The following is a 21,477-nucleotide window of genomic DNA, read 5'->3' as shown; positions in this document are numbered from 1 at the left end:
TAAGAACAAATTCTTAATTTCAATTACAGCCTAGGAACTTAACTGCCTAGTTCAGAGGCAGAATATCACATTTGTACCTTGTCAGCTTGGGGATTTAAACTTGCAACCTTTCGGTTATTAGTCCAAAGCTCTAACCACTAGACTACCCTGCCGCTACAAGGTCATCTAGGACCGGGCCATGATGTTCCTCGTCATCATGCAACAGGCTGATCAAGGCACTGTCATCAGCAGACTTAATGAGGTGTCTGTCAGGATGGGAACTAGTACAACTATTAGTGTACAAGATGTACAGGAGTGGGGACAAAACACATCCCTGAGGAGAGCCTGTGTTGGTATTGCGTATGTCCGACACTTGAAGACCTATTTTGACTCGCTGTGAGCGTTGGCTCAGGAAGTTCAACAGCCACAAAACCAGCCCCCCATCTAAGGAGAAGTCCAAAGGAGTCTCTGTGCCAGAATGTAGGGCTGGATTGTGTTGAAGGCAGAAGAAAAGTCAACAAACAGAACCCTAACATGGGATTTGGCACCCTCTAGATGTCTATAGACCATGTTAAGGAGGGTAAGAATGGCATCATCAACTCCTCTGCTAGGCTGATAGGCAAACTGAAATGGGTCGAGAAGCTTCTGGGTGACGCTGAGAATATGACTTTTCACAAGTTTCGCAAGGCATTTCATTACTAAGGATGTCAAGGCGACAGGGCGGTAGTCATTCAGCACAGAGGGATTAGATGCTTTAGGAATTGGTATAATTATTGAGTTTATCCACAATACTAGCACGTGTTGCTGGTCGAGTGAGGATTGGAAAATGTCTGTAAAAACACCAGCCAATTGTTCAACACAGTGCTTTAACACAATGATGCTTCCATTTGTTTTACCTCCGACGTAAAGTTGTCTGATTCAAATCTTGAGAAGAAAACATTCAGTTCATTAGCCATGTTCTGGCCCTCATATCTCCCAAGGTCAGCACTGGTTTTCCCCTGCCTATGTGGGAGGCACTAACCATGGATTTAATCCCTTGCCAGGCCACCCTTGCGTTTCCTGGGGAGAGGGTCCTCTCCATCCTTTGCTTGTGTGCCTCCTTGTCCACCAGTATCTGTCATTTGATATCTTAAAGCCTGTCTATTACCCTCAGCATAAACTGCCTTCTTCCTATCACAAGTAGTGATTTTAGATGTGTTGATACCCAAGGCTTGTTGTTAGGGGAGATTTGACAGGTTTTAGTAGGCACAACTGACTCAACACAGAAGTTTACGTAGTCTGAAACAACATTGGTGAGTTCATCAAGATCAGAGCTGCTGTCCTCAAAAACCTCCCACATAGTACAGTCAAAACACCCCTGGAGACAAGTGATACTGTTGTCATTCCTGATCTGGACAGTTTGAACTGTGGGTTTCTCCCTCTCCAGCAGCCGACAGTAGGTTGGCCTGAGGTAGACCACATTGTGGTCTGATGTCCCCAGGGGAGGTCTGGTGGTGGCAGAAAACACATTTGGTATTGTTCCAAAACACAAGTCAAGATTCCTTTGTTGATTGATATCCATTGAATTGTGTCCATTTTCTGTTTTAGAAATATATGCACAAATATGAAAATATAGAGGGTATCATCGTAAAACAATATGAATTTAGATCATACAAGGGACATACCTTTCCTTAAATTGAGGAGAAATTTACATTTTTTAATTAAGTTTCTGCACCTGCTGTCCATTCAAATTCAAATCCGAATGTTTCAGTTGGGCATTTAGGTTCCTGCAGAACCCCCACCAACTCAGGAGGTTCCTCATGAAACCCACCTCCTATGGCGTTCTTGGAAGAATCTTTTGGGAGCAATTTTCAGTGACAAGAACAGTAAGATTCTTCAAAGAACTTTCAGGATCTTAGATGAACCCTTGTTGAACACCTACTTTTTAGACTGCATTATGATAAATATTAGGCTGACATACAACATCTACATATTAAATGTGATATCATTATGTGTCTAGTATACTTTTTTTTATAGTACTACATCTAATTTGTGATCAATGTAATGCCAAACAGGGTCCTTTATCTCATAACTCTATTTATTTATTGGTATTTTATTTAACCAGGTAAGTCCTTGAGACCACGTTCTCTTTTACAATAACGACCTGACCAAGATGGAGCAGTGTAATAACTATCAATAACATTTCAGCTGTCTGTTTAGCAATCAGTTATTAGTCAAATGAAGGAAAAATAAAAAGCCTGAGAAGGAAATCAGACAATGATTAGAAAACAACATGGACTGCGCTGACTGTTTTATCACAGGACGTAATAAATCAAAATACATATAGTATATAACATGAACCTCAGATAGGCCTAGATCTTGATAGGCCTAGATGATGATTTATGATCATTTTGATCTGTTTTGTTTTAAGAGAACCTCGTAGCCTAATCAATAAATGAAAAACAACATCCTCTACCACCCGCCACCTGAACCTTTACTTTTATAATTCATCCTAATAAAGTTTGTTTTAAATAAAATAATGTCGGGAAAGAACAATAGTTGAATTTATAGTTAGTTTTTTTTTATCAACAACCCATTTAGGCTGGGTGGATGTCTTGCTTTGACCACACCCTCCTTCCTTCCTCCTGGTCTGCCTCTCCCACCCATCCATGTGTTTATATGGACAGAAAAGAGGAGCTCCGAGCTGTCCAATCAGGCTCAGTGTCTAGTGTCTCCATCATTCCACGTCCACAGTTCATCTGAGAAGGTCCTGATATCAGTGCTCTGTGTGTGACTTGGTGTGAGAAGAACTCTACAACGAACAAGATGCAGAACGTAACAGAGAACACCATGGGAACTCTCCTACCTCACAAGTCTCCATCCACGTATATTGCCTGAAGAGTGTTCAGCGAAGGTGTTAGTGGCGGTTCTAGCTTGTATGTCTCCCTTCAACACCTTCATGTTTTATTTACACATTTGGAACAACACAAATAAATAATCATAACATTTAAAACTATATAACTATAAATATATATATATACAAAAATAAGACTCATAAATATCAAAATGAAGTATCAAAGACAAATAGAAACAAATTGTAGTATATAAATACAAATAAAAAAGAGAATCGAATTATTACACTATTACCCTATTGCTAACAAAAAACACTAATAAAACTAAATTGCACAAATCATATATCACACAAATTGTCACGTTCCTGACCTATTTCTGTTAGTTTGTTGTATGTGTTAGTTGGTCAGGACGTGAGTTTGGATGGGCGTTCTATGTTTTCTGTTTCTATGTTGGTTTATGGGTTGCCTGGTATGGCTCTTAATTAGAGGCAGGTGTTTGGCGTTCCTCTAATTAAGAGTCATATTTAGGTAGGTTGTTTCACAGTGTTCGTGTTGGGTGGTTGTCTCCTGTGTCTGTGTTTGTCGCACCATACGGGACTGTTCGGTTTGTTTTGTTATTCGTCATTTTTATGTGTAGGCTATTTTCCCTGTTCGTGCGTTCTTAGTGTTTATGTGAGTTCGTCGTCCAGGTCTGTCTACTCCGTTTGTTGTTTTGTTTAGTCAAGTGTATTTCGTTTTCGTGTTTTCGTTAATAAATCATGTCTTCAAACTCCGCTGCATTTTGGTTCAATCCTTGCTTCTGATGAAGAGGAAATCCGTTACACAAATAGAATAACACGTTTAACATTTATATATATGTTTTCAATAAAGTGTATTTGGAAAATAAAATGTTGCCATATCTATTGATTTTAATTGATACATAAGAAATGGTTAAAAGGCATAGGCCTACTTGATGCGTGCAGTATATCAGGGGTGTCAAACCCATTCCATGGAGGGCCTAGTGTCTGCAGGTTTTAGATTTGTCCTTTCAATGAAGCCCTAGACAACCAGGTGTTGGAAGTACCTTGCTAATTAGTGACCTTAATTCATCAATCAAGTACAAGGGTGAAGCGAAACCCCCAGGGTCTCTGTGGAATGAGTTTGAAACCTGTGCAGTATATGTTCCAAATAAATGTCACTTGGAAACAGCTTAAGAAAATGCGGCTACTTTGTTGTTATTCTGGCTGCACTTTTTGACTGTAAATTAGCCGTAGTTGGTTAGCTAGCAAGTAAGGAATAAGAACGTCGGCAGCAAGTATGGCAATGGTACATTTAGAACAAACGACTGGGTCGCATCCATAGATACAGAAACTGAACGACTGCGTCACGTCTCTAGCAACCGAACCTATAGAACGAACAACCAGCCGGCTTGGTTAGCAACCCTAGATTTGTGTCGGGACTATATCTTGTGGAAGGATGAAATAGTGTGAATAAATTCATCAAAAGAACGTTTGTAACGAAAATATGTCAATAATTATTTGAATATGTTGGTAACCCGTGGTATAAAAGTGATAATGCCCTCGAAGTCGATGTTGGAGGGTATATTGGCATGGTTTGGCAAATATTGGCCAAAATATCCTCCAAACACTGGCTTCGAGGGCATAATGAAGCAATAAGGCACGAGGATGTGTGATATATGGCCAAAATACATAACACGGCTAAGGGCTGTTATAACGCAGGACGCATTGTGGAGTGCCTGGATACAGCCCTTAGCCGTGGTATATTGGCCATACTGTATACCACAAACCTCTTAGGTGCCTTAATGCTAGTATAAACTGGTTATTAACGCAATTAGAGCAGTAAAAATACATGTTGTGCCATACCCATGGTATAGGTCTGATGTACCACGGCTGTCAGGAAATCAGCATTCAGTGCTTGAAACACCCAGTTTATAATAATTTAAATAGGTCTATGCAACTTCAAATACAAGTTAAAAATGTGTAACAACATTCATTAATGAACATAGGCCACTAGATGTTGTATAGAAAGTGTGTATAGACTAAATATTGTCTATTTAGCCATGGACATCTCTTGAAATTGGGGCGGCAGCTTAGCCTAGTGGTTAGAGCTTTGGAATAGTAACCAATCGAATCCCGAGCTGACAAGGTTCATAATCTGTCGTTCTGCCCCTGAACAACCCATTGTTCCTAGGCCTTCATTGAAAATAAGAATTTGTTCTCAACTTACTTGCCTAGTTCCGCCTAAAGCCGTCCCTCTAGAAAATGTGTGGGTTAAATTAGTTTTCCGCATTGCCACTGCAGGGCGCCTTTTAACCAGTTATCACATCAATTAAAATAATTAGATTACATAATTTTCTTTTCCAAGTAGACTTTATTGAAAACATATACAAAAGTTAAAAGTCCACAATGACAATAAATGAAAAAAAGTTTGTTACAATCCAAAATAGTGAGCATCAAAAGCGTTAATCAGTGTTCCGCATTGCCACTGTCTAATAACGAATGTAAAAAAAGAACGATAGCAAGAAATCGTAACAATTGTTGACACAGGGGCACCCCCCGAACCGCTAGTGCGATTGCGTGTCGTATTTTTTTCAATAAACTTTTAACCTAAATCCAATGACATTCAACAACTCAACAGCTCAAAAACGTAAATCAAATATAGAGGTCGAACTGATGTCTGTGCCCAGCAGGGCGCCAGTTATCACATCAATTAACATAATTCGATTACATAATTATATTTACCAAGGATTCCTTATTGAAAACATATACAAAAGTTAAGTCCACATTGACAATAAATGAAGAAAAAAAAGTTTGCTACAATCCAAAATAGTGAGCATCACAAGCGTATGTGGGCAAAGGGTACTTCAAATAACAGTTAAGTGGTGGGTCGGCAAAACGAGGAGCAACGCTGGGTCTGGAGTGGATCAGATAGGAGGGCTCAGCACACATGCACATCTACTTGATATGCCTTACATCACCATCACCAATGAGTCCGTGGACTGTGGTTGCCACTGTCGTGTAGCTGGGCGCGCTGGACACAACCGCAAATGCAGTGGGTCTTGGGCTCAGACGAGAAGGACTGTCTCTGTTCAAGATGGATTCGATGGAGAAAGGACTACTGAACTTCACCTCGCTTCTCTTCTGGATATGAAGCCTAGTGAGGGTTGGTGTTGTTGAGGTGGCAAAGCGCTCTGATATCTGTTCTGCCTCCATTCGCACTTTGGTGGACAACTCCGGGAACAAGTCCAGTATGCCCTTGAAGTGGCGTCTTGCCATCTTCGCTGTAATTGGACTCTCGTCGACTTTCCAGAAATTCTTCTTTGAGTGTGGCAAATATGGATTGACTGGAACCTGAAATAGATAAACACGATAAACAAATGAATGTCTATTAATCTCAGGGTGGTTGAATCAAGCATACAATAAGTACTGTCTGATACGGTTGATATAATTGTTGTGGACATACCTTGACAAAACAATCGTTGGATGATAAGCAGACCCTGATGTTGTTCTCGATGCCTTTTCTGTCTCCTGAGAGGAAAGCTCCCAACTTGTCCATCAACTGCAAATGATAACACTCCATATTAGCACTCGTCATTAATTAAGCACCAGTAATTCCTTTTCAGATCAACATTGAAATGACACCCTGGGTGATAAAATATGTTGGTTTTACCTGACTAAATGTGAGCATCTTGTCTGGAGAGTCCTGAATGACATAAGCAATCAGTCCCAGATAGGTTGTGCTCTTCCTCTTGCCATAACGTTGGTTCTTCCTTCGCTGAACAACGTTGGACGGAGCCTGTGGAGGTAGGAGAGTTCCCATGATGTTCTCTGTCGTGTTCTGCATCTTTGACGGAGCCTGTGGAGGTAGGAGAGTTCCCATGATGTTCTCTGTCGTGTTCTGCATCTTTTTCGTTGTGGAGTTCTTCTCACACCAAGTCACACACAGAGCACTGATATCAGGACCTTCTCAGATGAACTGTTAACCTGGAATGATGCAGTTCCAGACCTCTGGTTATATGTCCTGCTAGAACAATAGGACAAAGGAAGGTGCGCATTCTACATTAACTAGTCCTATAGGACCGTTTCATACTGAGAGAAGGTGTTAAACGGCGGGGCGGGGCGCTGAGGGGGGTCATGTAGAGTTTGTCCTTCTCTTTAGGATTTTCTTATTTTTAGATTACCATGGTTCGACTATAATTTTCGTTATTATGAAATAATCAGTTATATGACAAACGTGCGGCCTGTTTACTCAAAATGCTGACATTGTCCAGTACTACGTCTTGCGTTGTGTATGCTTTATTTGTTCCCCATTATAAGTCGGTAGAGTCCCACTGTTGCCCTGGCATGATTTACGACTTTTAACCCCTTGTGAACATTGTGTGGTTACAGACTTCTGGTTTGTACCATTGGATTCGTCTAGTGTGTCTGGGTCAACCGTTAGTCTATCTGATTAACTGAACTAGAGCGGTGATGGTGAGACACTGTGTGTCTCACACTGCATGTGAGACATGGTGTGTCTATTTTGTTGTTGACAAAAACGTATGTAGAGACAGAATTAAAAGCTATTAAAAGTTATCTATGTAAATTTGACACTCTCACGAACATTCATGCAGCATGCTTTAAGAGTAATTAGTAGGTAAGGGGTTCTTCATAGAAGATCATAGGAAATCCTAGAACATAGTGTCTATAATATTGTAATAAGCTCAAATAGTTGCTGTCACAAACCCTTAACTCCCAACAACAAAACTCCACACAGTTGTCACTGACTATAGTCATCTCCGTCTGAGCAAACCATTTCTGTACTTACTGCATTCTGGAAAAAAATCATTTGTATCAGATTTTTGCTTTGGCTGACCTTTTTTTAAATGTATTGACATTTGTCAATGAAACTCATGAATGCAATTATTTTGTCTGTGCAGTTGTAGCTAACTGGTGGTGAAGGCGTATGAGTATTTCCTTTGATAACAAATTCTTTGAAAGTGGCCCATGTAGCAGTACCATAATAAATCTTTCACTAAGACTTTCATCTTCTTTGACATAACTGTACTCTACCAGCCCTGGCTATGTGTCTATTGTGTATTGATTCTGTAACATTACTGTGTGATTTTATTGCACTTTTAAAATACATAATCAAGCAATTTATTGGTCATTCACAGTCAGAAAACAATCTAAATAAATCAAATCTATAAAATCCATTCTTCTTAGAGTAATGTGTACACTCCAACATCCACAGTCACAGCACTCACCACCATGTCCCCCTCCAACAGTTTAGTTTCTAACCTTGAAGACAGAGGGGGTTGATGTGTTAGGTAGAGAGAGACTACTATTAGCCAGACATTGAACACTGAGGCCTTTAATCATAGGACATATTAAATGTATGCATGGGTGTTTAATATATAGTTGACATATTTTACATATACAATAGTAGTAGGCCTAAGTAATGATATTATGTTTAAATATACAGTATATTTAGCTACATATGTTTAGTAACATGATGTAAATGTAAACCCAGGATAGCCCTCTCCTTTGCTGAACAGCTCTGATTCACAAACTGTCTCACTATATAGACTCCACTGTCCTGTAGTTCTCCGTGTTAAGTGACTGTGACTGTTAACATGGGGAGAGGAATGTACGACCACGTTGCCAAGTTGGGCTCCATAAAACACCCTGTTTTATTAACCCAACTGAGATGCAGGGGAGTAGGTGTGTCCAAACCTTTGACTGGTAATGTGTATATATACAGTACCAGTCAAAAGTTTGGACACACCTACTCATTCAAGGGTTTTTTATTTTTTATTTCTACATTGTAGAATAATAGTGAATACATCAAAACTATGAAATAACACATGGAATCATGTATTAACCAAAAAGTGTTAAACAAATCAAAATCGATTTTATATTTGAGATTCTCAACCAGCTTCATGAGGTAGTCACCTGGAATGCGTTTCAAATAACAGGTGTGTTTTGTTAAAAGTTAATTTGTGGAATTTATTTCCTTATTAATGCGTTTGAGCCAATCAGTTGTGTTGTGACAAGGTAGGGGTGGTATACAGAAGATAGCCATATTTGGTGAAAGACCAATTCCATATTATTGCAAGAACAGCTAAAATAAGCAAAGAGAAACGACAGTCGCTACTTTAAGACATGAAGTTCAGTCAATGCGGAAAATGTCAAGAACCTTGAAAGTTTCTTCAAGTGCAGTCGCAAAAACTATTAAGCTCTATGATGAAACTGGCTCTCATGAGGACCACCACAGGAAAGGAAGACCCAGAGGCTCCTGACCTCGCGGGGGAGGAGTTGAGTACACCTGGTTTAGACCCCTGTCCCTAAAGACAAACAAACGGTGAAAAAAAATGTAAATAATCTGTGGATGGGTCGGGGTAAGGTTAAATCTGTGATTTCCAAACGTTCCAATGTGAAAAACGATTTACTGCATGTGAATGGTACAGGTAGCCTCATCAGTAAGCCTTTTTTCCCTGGACAATGGAACTGATAGGCCTAAATGGGGGAGAATAATTGGACTATAGGTAGGGACTTTAGGCTCCAGTTTTTGTGTAAAATAGTAGTCTAGCCACATTAAATAATGCCTGGGATAAATATTTACTAGACTGGATAAAGTATGTTTATAATTTTTTCCGTATAGGCTTACAAAACCAAAATTTCATATTAAATTAACTTCAAATGTATATTGTTTTCAAACGATTTAGACTACTAGCTATATGTAGAAGGAAGGTTTTAATAAACAGCGTCGTTAATCTCATGTAAGGCTTATCTATTACAGTCTAATACAGTTATTTGAGTAAAACGAAAGAAAATAAACAGCCTATTTGAACCAACAATATTGAAAGCTTACTCGATGATTACATAACAACATGGACTGCACTGACTGTTTTATCAAATGACATGTGAAATATAAGACGTGCTTACAAAGATGTCCTGAACTTCAGGGATAGATCTTGCATTGAGAATTTCGACCATTATTGTTTTAAAATAACCATATAATCAAGTTCAAATCAAGTTTATTTTATATAGCCCTTCGTACATCAGCTAATATCTCGAAGTGCTATACAGAAACCCAGCCTAAAACCCCAAACAGCAAGCAATGCATGTGTAGAAGCACGGTGGCTAGGAAAAACTCCCTAGAAAGGCCAAAACCTAGGAAGAAACCTAGAGAGGAACCAGATTATGAGGGGTGGCCAGTCCTCTTCTGGCTGTGCCGGGTGGAGATTATAACAGAACATGGCCAAGATGTTCAAAATGTTCATAAGTGACAAGCATGGTCAAATAATAATCAGGAATAAATGTCAGTTGGCTTTTCATAGCCGATCATTAAGAGTTGAAAACAGCAGGTCTGGGACAGGTAGGGGTTCCATAACCGCAGGCAGAACAGTTGAAACTGGAATAGCAGCAAGGCCAGTTGGACTGGGGACAGCAAGGAGTCATCATGCCCGTTAGTCCTGACGTATGGTCCTAGGGCTCAGGTTCTCCGAGAGAGAAAAATAAGGAGAGAAGGAGAGAATTAGAGAGAGCATACTTAAATTCACACAGGACACTGGATAAGACAGGAGAAGTACTCCAGATATAACCAACTGACCCTAGCCCCCGACACATAAACTACTGCAGCATAAATACTGGAGGCTGAGACAGGAGGGTTCAGGAGACACTGTGGCCCCATCCGATCCGCCCCATCCATCCCATAATGAATCAATGAAACACAAAAACATTGTTTTAATTAAAAACCACAAGGATCCAGTTAAGTCCGAGGGACATTTTCTCCTCAGGGCCCTGCTGTTTCCCACCTTCTCCTGGTATGAAAAGGTCCTATAGGCCTAGTTAACCTGGAATGCACACCTGTAGGTGTAGTTTTTTTATTTTTTATTTTTTATTTTACCGTTATTTTACCAGGTAAGTTGACTGAGAACACGTTCTCATTTGCAGCAACGACCTGGGGAATAGTTACAGGGGAGAGGAGGGGGATGAATGAGCCAATTGTAAACTGGGGATTATTAGGTGACCATGATGGTTTGAGGGCCAGATTGGGAATTTAGCCAGGACACCGGGGTTAACACCCCTACTCTTACGATAAGTGCCATGGGATCTTTAATGACCTCAGAGAGTCAGGACACCCGTTTAACGTCCCATCCGAAAGACGGCACCCTAAACAGGGCAGTGTCCCCAATCACTGCCCTGGGGCATTGGGATATTTTTTTTAGACCAGAGGAAAGAGTGCTTCCTACTGGCCCTCCAACACCACTACCAGCAGCATCTGGTCTCCCATCCAGGGACTGACCAGGACCAACCCTGCTTAGCTTCAGAAGCAAGCCAGCAGTGGTATGCAGGGTGGTATGCTTGTACCCTGTGCCTACATATGCTTATGATTATCCCCGTTTTACATGGTAAATAAACGTTTTTCACTTCTCATTATGCACCTTTAAGTCGTTTTTGTCTCATTATAGTGTATAACAACTTAATAAGCTACTTTTACCCATTCATATGCTCCCATCCCTGATTAAATTGGTAACATTTTTATATACATTGTTACGTTGTTACGCTAGTAAAACCAAATGCATGCTTTTCAACCGTTCGCTGCCTGCACCCGCACGCCCGACTAGCATCACCACCCTGGACGGTTCCGACCTAGAATATGTGGACATCTATAAGTACCTAGGTGTCTGGCTAGACTGCAAACTCTCCTTCCAGACTCATATCAAACATCTCCAATCCAAAATCAAATCTAGAGTCGGCTTTCTATTCCGGAACAAAGCCTCCTTCACTCACGCCGCCAAACTTACCCTAGTAAAACTGACTATCCTACCGATCCTCGACTTCGGCGATGTCATCTACAAAATAGCTTCCAATACTCTACTCAGCAAACTGGATGCAGTTTATCACAGTGCCATCCGTTTTGTTACTAAAGCACCTTATACGACCCACCACTGCGACCTGTATGCCCTAGTCGGCTGGCCCTCGCTACATGTTCGTCGTCAGACCCACTGGCTCCAGGTCATCTACAAGGCTATGCTAGGCAAAGTGCCGCATTATCTCAGTTCACTGGTCACGATGGCTACACCCACCCGTAGCACGCGCTCCAGCAGGTGTATCTCACTGATCATCCCTAAAGCCAAAACCTCATTTGGACGCCTTTCCTTCCAGTTCTCTGCTGCCTGCGACTGGAACGAATTGCAAAAATCTCTTAAGTTGGAGACTTTTATCTCCCTCAACAACTTTAAAAATCTGCTATCCGAGCAGCTAACCGATCGCTGCAGCTGTACATAGTCCATCTGTAAACTACCCACCCAATTTACCTACCTCACCCCCATACTGCTTTTATTTATTTACTTTTCTGCTCTTTTGCACACCAGTATCTCTTCTTGCACATGATCATCTGATGATTTATCACTCCAGTGTTAATCTGCTAAATTGTAATTATTCGATTTATTGCCTACCTCATGCCTTTTGCACACATTGTATATAGATTCTCTTTTTTCTACCATGTTATTGACTTGTCTATTGTTTACTCCATGTGTAACTCTGTGTTGTTGTCTGTTCACACTGCTATGCTTTATCTTGGCCAGGTCGCAGTTGCAAATGAGAACTTGTTCTCAACTAGCCTACCTGGTTAAATAAAGGTGAAATAAAATAAAATAAAAAATTCTATAACCTTGACAATGTCAATGTATGCGTTTCAGTAGACAATGTCAATGTATGCGTTTATAAATGTCTGTTGACACAATTTGAACCTCTCATTTAAAGAAAACATCTAAGAAAAACTTGGACATTTGTAGCCAGCTGGTGTTTTTTCTTACAGGTTGATGTTATATTTCGTAGACATAGAAATCAGATTCGTTCTTTGTTCAAATCTAATTCGCAATAAAAGTAGGATGGTCCTAATCTGATTATATGATCATTTGGGTATCTATACAAAAACGAAGTTCAATGTAAGACCTAAGGTTCAATGGCGACAATATCAAGGAAAGTCAGATTTAAAAACGTTTGATTCATCACCTCATGTCTTGTTTTAGTCATTATGTTTTGTACTCTTTAAGAATTTATTTATAAAATGTTTTTTTTCTTTCATTCTACCTAAATAACTGGACATTTTTATCAAATGGATGATTTAAGTTGTTTGGTCAGCTATTTTCCACAGACAACAGGGTTTTTTCAAATGTAAAGTTCGTTATATACAAAGGACCCTAACCTCATTGAAATGATGTTCACCTCACTCATCTCTTCCATTGTCCCAGCTAATGCGTTCTGTATAACAAAGGCTTCTGTGTCATTTGCATCCACTAAATATGTATTAGACATTCACAGGACTATAACATTCGGAATGCTGTGAAGTGCTTCCTTGCCACTCACAGTTTTAGCCTATAATTGAAAAGCAGATGAATAGGGGACTGTTTTATAAATGCCTTTTTCCTTGCCTGTGTATCGTTTAGGCAATCCTGCTTTGTATAGCTTTCTCCATCCTAACATTCCATTGAATGTGATTCAACAATTCTTCACTAGATGGAAATGTTGGACAGGAAATGAGCTACTGTTCAGCGAAAAGTAACCTCAATTCTAGGACTACACTGAGATATTTTGTAGGCTGATGGGCCAGGCCTGCCAATGCAGTTTCAATAACGCGTGCTACTTTAGGTTAACCCTGCAGTGATGTCTAGTTTATAAATAATGAACGTAATTTTTTTCATTCATTTTTTCACGACTATGAAGATTGTGTTTTGGATAGCTCTAGGTAATAGTAAATGGGCTAGGCCTACATGGGCTTGAACCGGCTTGAACTCATCACATTAGTATGCTATAATAGGCCTGCAGAGAAATATCCATTGTCATCTCCAAGTCCTGTGCATTTTACATTTATTTAACTAAGCAAGTCAGTTAAGAACTAATTCTTATTTACAATGAGCCAAACCCTAACTACGCTGGGCCAATTGTGCGCCACCCTATGGGACTCCCAATCACGGCCGGTTGCGATACAGCCTGGAATCGAACCAGGGTCTCTAGTGACGCCTCTAGCACTGAGATGCAGTGCCTTAGACCGATGCGCCACTAGACCGATGGTCCACAGCATAGGGTTTGTGTAGCCCAGTCCAGCCGGCGATTCGAATTCCCGCCATAACGACTTCATGCCTTTCCCATTTGTCCCGAAATCATGCATTCAGAATCTTGACTGACGCACGTAGCTAGTGGGATGAACGTCAGTGCATATGAACCCAATACTCCGCCTTAGAATTGATATTATCTACTAATCACAAACCTACACCAGTAGGCTAATAACTTGTTTAGACACTACTCTATCTGTTGACAAATAGTCTATTGCAGGCCAGACTGGTGCACATAGCTCGAAATATAACGTTATGACAATTTCCAACAGCCATGCGCTGAGATCGCCATGCAATGCATGCGTTCTGTTTGCGCTAGTGCTGGGTCTCTTCCTGCTTCTTGGTCAGGGTAGCTTGGCAACATTAGCTATAGCCTAGTAAGTTAGTGGCAAGCAAGTTTGAAATGATAACCATTGATTAGATGGCGACTGAACTTGAGATTGTATAGAGTTCTCAATCACGACGAATCGAATGCGGCCGATGCAGACAGACTAAACATGATTCCACATGTCTCTTGTTCTGTTATCTCCTTTTGGCGAAGTAGCAACAATGCGATACAATGTAACGTTTGAGTGGAAGGATCGTGTAATGTCTTGCTACTTTGTAACCACCATGTAGACAACATTCTGTCACAATCTATAATGGGCTATGGACATTTGTAGCATTGTTGCAATCATTGAAGGCAGAAGTAGGGCAGTTCTTGCAGGTTATTTTATTCTTCAACCATGAAACTAACGTCGATAGTAAGTAAGGTCATTCCATATGATTTCAATCACTTTCTGACTGCATCCCTTTTGATTTGAACGAAACTTTCCGTAGGCCAACAGGTTTTCCCCATAGTAGAAGTGGTCACAAATATACTTTTTGGACCTGAATGCCAAAAGATTCCGGAGATAGGTGCTCAAAGTTGACCCATTATCAATACCCCATCCATGTCTTCATCACTGAAAAAGATAAACGGTTGATTTTATTTGAAAGCTGACAAACAGGCTTGTTAAACTGTTTTATGATTTATATAAAAATATAATGTTGTTATTTTTTTTACTTCAAAAGCAATTATCCCAAAAAATGTACAAAACATTTTTCAAAACCTGCTCTTTCCATCACATAAATTGACCAGGTGAAAGGTATGACCCCTAATTGATGCCACTGATTAAATCCACTTCAAACAGTGTAGATGAAGGGGAGGAGACGGGTTAAATAAATATATATTTTTATGTCTTGAGACAATTGAGACATGGATTGTGTGTGTGCGCCATTCAAAGTGTGAATGGGCAAGACAAAATATTTGAGTTTGTGTCAAGACCTGCGGCGATGCTGGGTTTTTCATGCTGAACAGTTTTCCGTGTGTATCAAGAATGGTCCACCACCCAAAGGACATCCAGCCAACTTGACACAACTGTGGGAAGCTTTGGATTGAACATGGGCCAGCATCCCTGTGGAATGCTTTCGACCCCTTGGACTATGCCCCGACGAATTGAGGCTATTTTGAGGGTAAAGGGGAGGTGGGGGTGTATGTTGTAGCTTGGACCCTGTTTTACATGAACTGAGGTGCTTGTTGTGCCTGCCATCAGTTGAGACATGACATACTCTTAAATACAGGGTGGGTGTCATGTTTTGGTTAATAAATGTACTAACATTTTAAATGGTACCTCAAAGATGTTTTTAGGTCCACACATCAGAGAATGTTGGCTTGAATGGGGATATCCATTGTTATAAATTCAACTGTCAATCTTCCATAGGAAACTGATTGAGATAATAGAAATATAGACAATAGAATAAACATTCCCATTCAAATTGACATTTGAAAATGGGTGGACCAGCGGCCATCTTTCTGGAAGTTAAAGTTTCAATTAAATGTAAATGTCAATGGTTTACCAGCTAAATTTCAAGGGTCTGAAATGATAGGCCTATGAATTCGATTTATATGATTTAACTGACAACCACCTTGTATTCAGCAGTATACTGTGTCTCAACCGATGATGGATGGGCACAACACAAACATTTAAGATGATGTCAAATAGGGTATAAGCTACAATATTTGTGAAAATGAGAGGTGACCATAACACTTCTAATGGTTTCCCCTGTAATGACCCAATATGCCTTATCATCTTGAGTGTAGGTTATACAGCTGGAGACTACAATTGACCATTTGGTTGACTTGGGAGGTCGTACCACTGCGTAAGAGGAGGAGTATGTGGTGCAATTTGTCCTCCAATACAAATTCTGGTGAGTCAAGAGTTGGGCTTTTTCTATGTGCTCTTAAATGGTTTACACTTTTTATATTGAAATGTGATCTCTACATATACACATTGCTGCATTTCTTTGGGATTCCAGTGAGAATTGCTTGACCACAACCTCTTCTACACATCCACCACGAGAGGGACCTCACAAGGAAGCTTTACCACGTGCTTTGGTCCTACATGTAGAGCCACTGAGAATTCAGCAGCTCCTTGCCCCCTGCATTGCCCCCCTCCCCACTCCTCTCTTTCGAAAGGGTCCACATGACCCCTTGTCCCCATGCCAGAGAAAGGAGCGGTGGTTTCTCCACTCAGTCTAAATGACGTTCGAGATGCCTCCAGACGTCTAGTTGTGGTTGTTTTTGAGGTCTGGTCTTGGCCAGATGCCTGCTGCTCCTCTTAGGACGGGGTCGTATTCATTAGGCACATAATGGTATAAAATCATGTGAAACAGGGAGATACTACCTGAAACTTTACAATGAGAAGCACTTGTTTTTATTTTCTCTTGTGCCCTAATGCAGGGTTTCCCAAACTCTGTCCTGGAACTTGATGATGAGTTGGTTATTTGAATCAGCTGTGTAGTGCTAGGGCAAAAAACAAACTGTGCCGGAGCCCCCAGGACCGAGTTTGGGAAACCCTACCCTAATGAACACAACCCTTTTATTTTAGCCTAATTTAGCCTGTTTCTGCATTTCTACTCTACATTCAGCTCTGTAACTTTCCAATGAGAAACACTTGTTTTCTTTCTCTTAGTACCTAATGAACACAACCCTGTATTTAGTGAAGTTGCTGCTCTACATCTGGTCTTTCAGAAAATAAACAGCGACTTCCACAAAATCAGTGTGTCGTTCCACATCAAAAAGCACAGGAGGATTTTGACTGTCAGATTGTGTTGGAATTCATTTGTTAGTCAGAAACAAATAAGATTAGTGTCCCTGAAACATTAATTTGTAGAAATATAATTTAATCGGAGAGATTAAGCTCATTGATTGCCCCCAAATTTGTTATTTTAATTTATAGGATTCATATAGTAGTAATTAAATATAGTACCTAACATCTAATTCGGACCAAACTTCTTCCTATCATTAAGTACGACATGGGGTATTCAATAAACTGATCAAAAGCCACCCACCATAGTAAATGAGTTTGAATTACCAGATTCAAACTCATTTGAAAGGTTGCAAGATCGAGTCTTGGAAGAACCTTTTGGGGGCAATTTTCAGTGCCAAGAACAGTAAGATTCTTCAAAGAACTTTGAGGATCTTAGATGAACCCTTGTTGAACCCCTAATTTTTAGACTGCATTGTGATAAATATTAGGCTGACATACAACATCTAGATATTAAATGTGATATCATTATGTGTCTAGTACACTTTTTTTATAGTACTACATCTAATTTGTGATCAATGTAATGCCAAACAGGGTCCTTTATCTCATAACTCTATTTATTTATTGGTATTTTATTTAACCAGGTAAGTCCTTGAGACCACGTTCTCTTTTACAATAACGACCTGACCAAGATGGAGCAGTGTAATAACTATCAATAACATTTCAGCTGTCTGTTTAGCAATCAGTTATTAGTCAAATGAAGGAAAAATAAAAAGCCTGTTTGAGAAGGAAATCAGACAATGATTAGAAAACAACATGGACTGCGCTGACTGTTTTATCACAGGACGTAATAAATCAAAATACATATAGTATATAACATGAACCTCAGATAGGCCTAGATCTTGTATTTATGATCATTTTGATCTGTTTTGTTTTAAAAGAACCTCGTAGCCGAATCAATAAATGAAAAACAACATCCTCTACCACCCGCCACCTGAACCGTTACTTTTATAATTCATCCTAATAAAGTTTGTTTTAAATAAACTAATGTCGGGAAAGAACAATAGTTGAATTTATAGTTAGTTATTTTTTAAATAAACAACCCATTTAGGCTGGGTGGATGTCTTGCTTTGACCACACCCTCCTTCCTTCCTCCTGGTCTGCCTCTCCCACCCATCCATGTGTTTATATGGACAGAAAAGAGCAGCTCCGAGCTGTCCAATCAGGCTCAGTGTCTAGTGTCTCCATCATTCCACGTCCACAGTTCATCTGAGAAGGTCCTGATATCAGTGCTCTGTGTGTGACTTGGTGTGAGAAGAACTCTACAACGAACAAGATGCAGAACGTAACAGAGAACACCATGGGAACTCTCCTACCTCACAAGTGTCCATCCATGTATATTGCCTGAAGAGTGTTCAGCGAAGGTGTTAGTGGCGGTTCTAGCTTGTATGTCTCCCTTCAGCACCTTCATGTTTTATTTACACATTTGGAACAACACAAATAAATAATCATAACATTTAAAACTATATAACTATAAATATATATATACAAAAATAAGACTCATAAATATCAAAAAGATGTATCAAAGACAAAGAGAAACAAATTGTAGTATATAAATACAAATAAAAAAGAGATTCGAATTATTACACTACTGCCCTATTGCTAACAAAAAACACTAACAAAACTAAATTGCACAAATCCTATATCACACAAATACACAAATAGAATAACACGTTAAACATTTTTAACATTTATATATATATGTTTTCAATAAAGTGTATTTGGAAGATAAAATGTTGCCATATCTATTGATTTTAATTGATACATAAGAAATGGTTAAAAGGCATAGGCCTACTTGATGCGTGCAGTATATCAGGGGTGTCAAACCCATTCCATGGAGGGCCTAGTGTCTGCAGGTTTTAGATTTGTCCTTTCAATGAAGCCCTAGACAACCAGGTGTTGGAAGTACCTTGCTAATTAGTGACCTTAATTCATCAATCAAGTACAAGGGTGAAGCGAAACCCCCAGGGTCTCTGTGGAATGAGTTTGAAACCTGTGCAGTATATGTTCCAAATAAATGTCACTTGGAAACAGCTTAAGAAAATGCGGCTACTTTGTTGTTATTCTGGCTGCACTTTTTGACTGTAAATTAGCCGTAGTTGGTTAGCTAGCAAGTAAGGAATAAGAACGTCGGCAGCAAGTATGGCAATGGTACATTTAGAACAAACGACTGGGTCGCATCCATAGATATGGAAACTGAACGACTGCGTCACGTCTCTAGCAACCGAACCTATAGAACGAACAACCAGCCGGCTTGGTTAGCAACCCTAGATTTGTGTCGGGACTATATCTTGTGGAAGGATGAAATAGTGTGAATAAATTCATCAAAAGAACGTTTGTAACGAAAATATGTCAATAATTATTTGAATATGTTGGTATCCCGTGGTATAAAAGTGATAATGTCCTCGAAGCCGATGTTGGAGGGTATATTGGCATGGTTTGGCAAATATTGGCCAAAATATCCTCCAAACACTGGCTTCGAGGGCATAATGAAGCAATAAGGCACGAGGATGTGTGATATATGGACAAAATACATACCACGGCTAAGGGCTGTTATAACGCAGGACGCATTGTGGAGTGCCTGGATACAGCCCTTAGCCGTGGTATATTGGCCATACTGTATACCACAAACCTCTTAGGTGCCTTAATGCTAGTATAAACTGGTTATTAACGCAATTAGAGCAGTAAAAATACATGTTGTGCCATACCCATGGTATAGGTCTGATGTACCACGGCTGTCAGCCAATCAGCATTCAGTGCTTGAAACACCCAGTTTATAATAATTTAAATAGGTCTATGCAACTTCAAATACAAGTAAAAAATGTGTAACAACATTCATTAATGAACATAGGCCACTAGATGTTGTATAGAAAGTGTGTATAGACTAAATATTGTCTATTTAGCCATGGACATCTCTTGAATTTGTGGCGGCAGCGCAGCCTAGTGGTTAGAGCTTTGGAATAGTAACCAATCGAATCCCGAGCTGACAAGGTTCCTAATCTGTCGTTCTGCCCCTGAACAACCCATTGTTCCTAGGCCTTCATTGAAAATAAGAATTTGTTCTCAACTTACTTGCCTAGTTCCGCCTAAAGCCGTCCCTCTAGAAAATGTGTGGGTTAAATTAGTGTTCCGCATTGCCACTGCAGGGCGCCTTTTAACCAGTTATCACATCAATTAAAATAATTAGATTACATAATTTTCTTTTCCAAGTAGACTTTATTGAAAACATATACAAAAGTTAAAAGTCCACAATGACAATAAATGAAAAAAAGTTTGTTACAATCCAAAATAGTGAGCATCAAAAGCGTTAATCAGTGTTCCGCATTGCCACTGTCTAATAACGAATGTAAAAAAAGAACGATAGCAAAAAATCGTAACAATTGTTGACACAGGGGCACCCCCCGAACCGCTAGTGCGATTGCGTGTGGTATTTTTTTCAATAAACTTTTAACCTAAATCCAATGACATTCAAAAACTCAACAGCTCAAAAACGTAAATCAAATATAGAGGTCGAACTGATGTCTGTGCCCAGCAGGGCGCCAGTTATCACATCAATTAAAATAATTCGATTACATAATTATATTTACCAAGGATTCCTTATTGAAAACATATACAAAAGTTAAGTCCACATTGACAATAAATGAAGAAAAAAAGAGTTTGTTACAATCCAAAATAGTGAGCATCACAAGCGTATGTGGGCAAAGGGTACTTCAAATAACAGTTAAGTGGTGGGTCGGCAAAACGAGGAGCAACGCTGGGTCTGGAGTGGATCAGATAGGAGGGCTCAGCACACATGCACATCCACTTGATATGCCTTACATCACCATCACCAATGAGTCCGTGGACTGTGGTTGCCACTGTCGTGTAGCTGGGCGCGCTGGACACAACCGCAAATGCAGTGGGTCTTGGGCTCAGACGAGAAGGACTGTCTCTGTTCAAGATGGATTCGATGGAGAAAGGACTACTGAACTTCACCTCGCTTCTCTTCTGGATATGAAGCCTAGTGAGGGTTGGTGTTGTTGAGGTGGCAAAGCGCTCTGATATCTGTTCTGCCTCCATTCGCACTTTGGTGGACAACTCCGGGAACAAGTCCAGTATGCCCTTGAAGTGGCGTCTTGCCATCTTCGCTGTAATTGGACTCTCGTCGACTTTCCAGAAATTCTTCTTTGAGTGTGGCAAATATGGATTGACTGGAACCTGAAATAGATAAACACGATAAACAAATGAATGTCTATTAATCTCAGGGTGGTTGAATCAAGCATACAATAAGTACTGTCTGATACGGTTGATATACTTGTTGTGGACATACCTTGACAAAACAATCGTTGGATGATAAGCAGACCCCAATGTTGTTCTCGATGCCTTTTCTGTCTCCTGAGAGGAAAGCTCCCAACTTGTCCATCAACTGCAAATGATAACACTCCATATTAGCACT

At 39.9% G+C, this 21,477-nt stretch overlaps 1 protein-coding gene across 1 annotated transcript; it reads right to left on the bottom strand.

Moving 5' to 3' along the window:
* Positions 1 to 5,289: 5,289 nt before the first annotated feature.
* LOC129849068 (forkhead box protein H1-like) lies at positions 5,290 to 11,569 on the bottom strand. Its single transcript, XM_055916120.1, has 3 exons — positions 6,480 to 11,569; positions 6,273 to 6,368; positions 5,290 to 6,160 (listed from the first exon to the last, which is right to left on the bottom strand). The coding sequence occupies exons 1-3, from the start codon at positions 6,711 to 6,713 to the stop codon at positions 5,765 to 5,767; spliced, it is 726 nt and encodes a 241-aa protein (XP_055772095.1). The 5' UTR covers positions 6,714 to 11,569; the 3' UTR covers positions 5,290 to 5,764.
* Positions 11,570 to 21,477: the final 9,908 nt, after the last annotated feature.

Source organism: Salvelinus fontinalis, unplaced genomic scaffold, assembly GCF_029448725.1.
Source record: "Salvelinus fontinalis isolate EN_2023a unplaced genomic scaffold, ASM2944872v1 scaffold_1356, whole genome shotgun sequence".
Taxonomy (NCBI): Eukaryota; Metazoa; Chordata; class Actinopteri; order Salmoniformes; family Salmonidae; genus Salvelinus; species Salvelinus fontinalis.
Note: the sequence above shows the minus strand (reverse complement) of the source record. Positions and strands in the feature narration are given on the sequence as shown.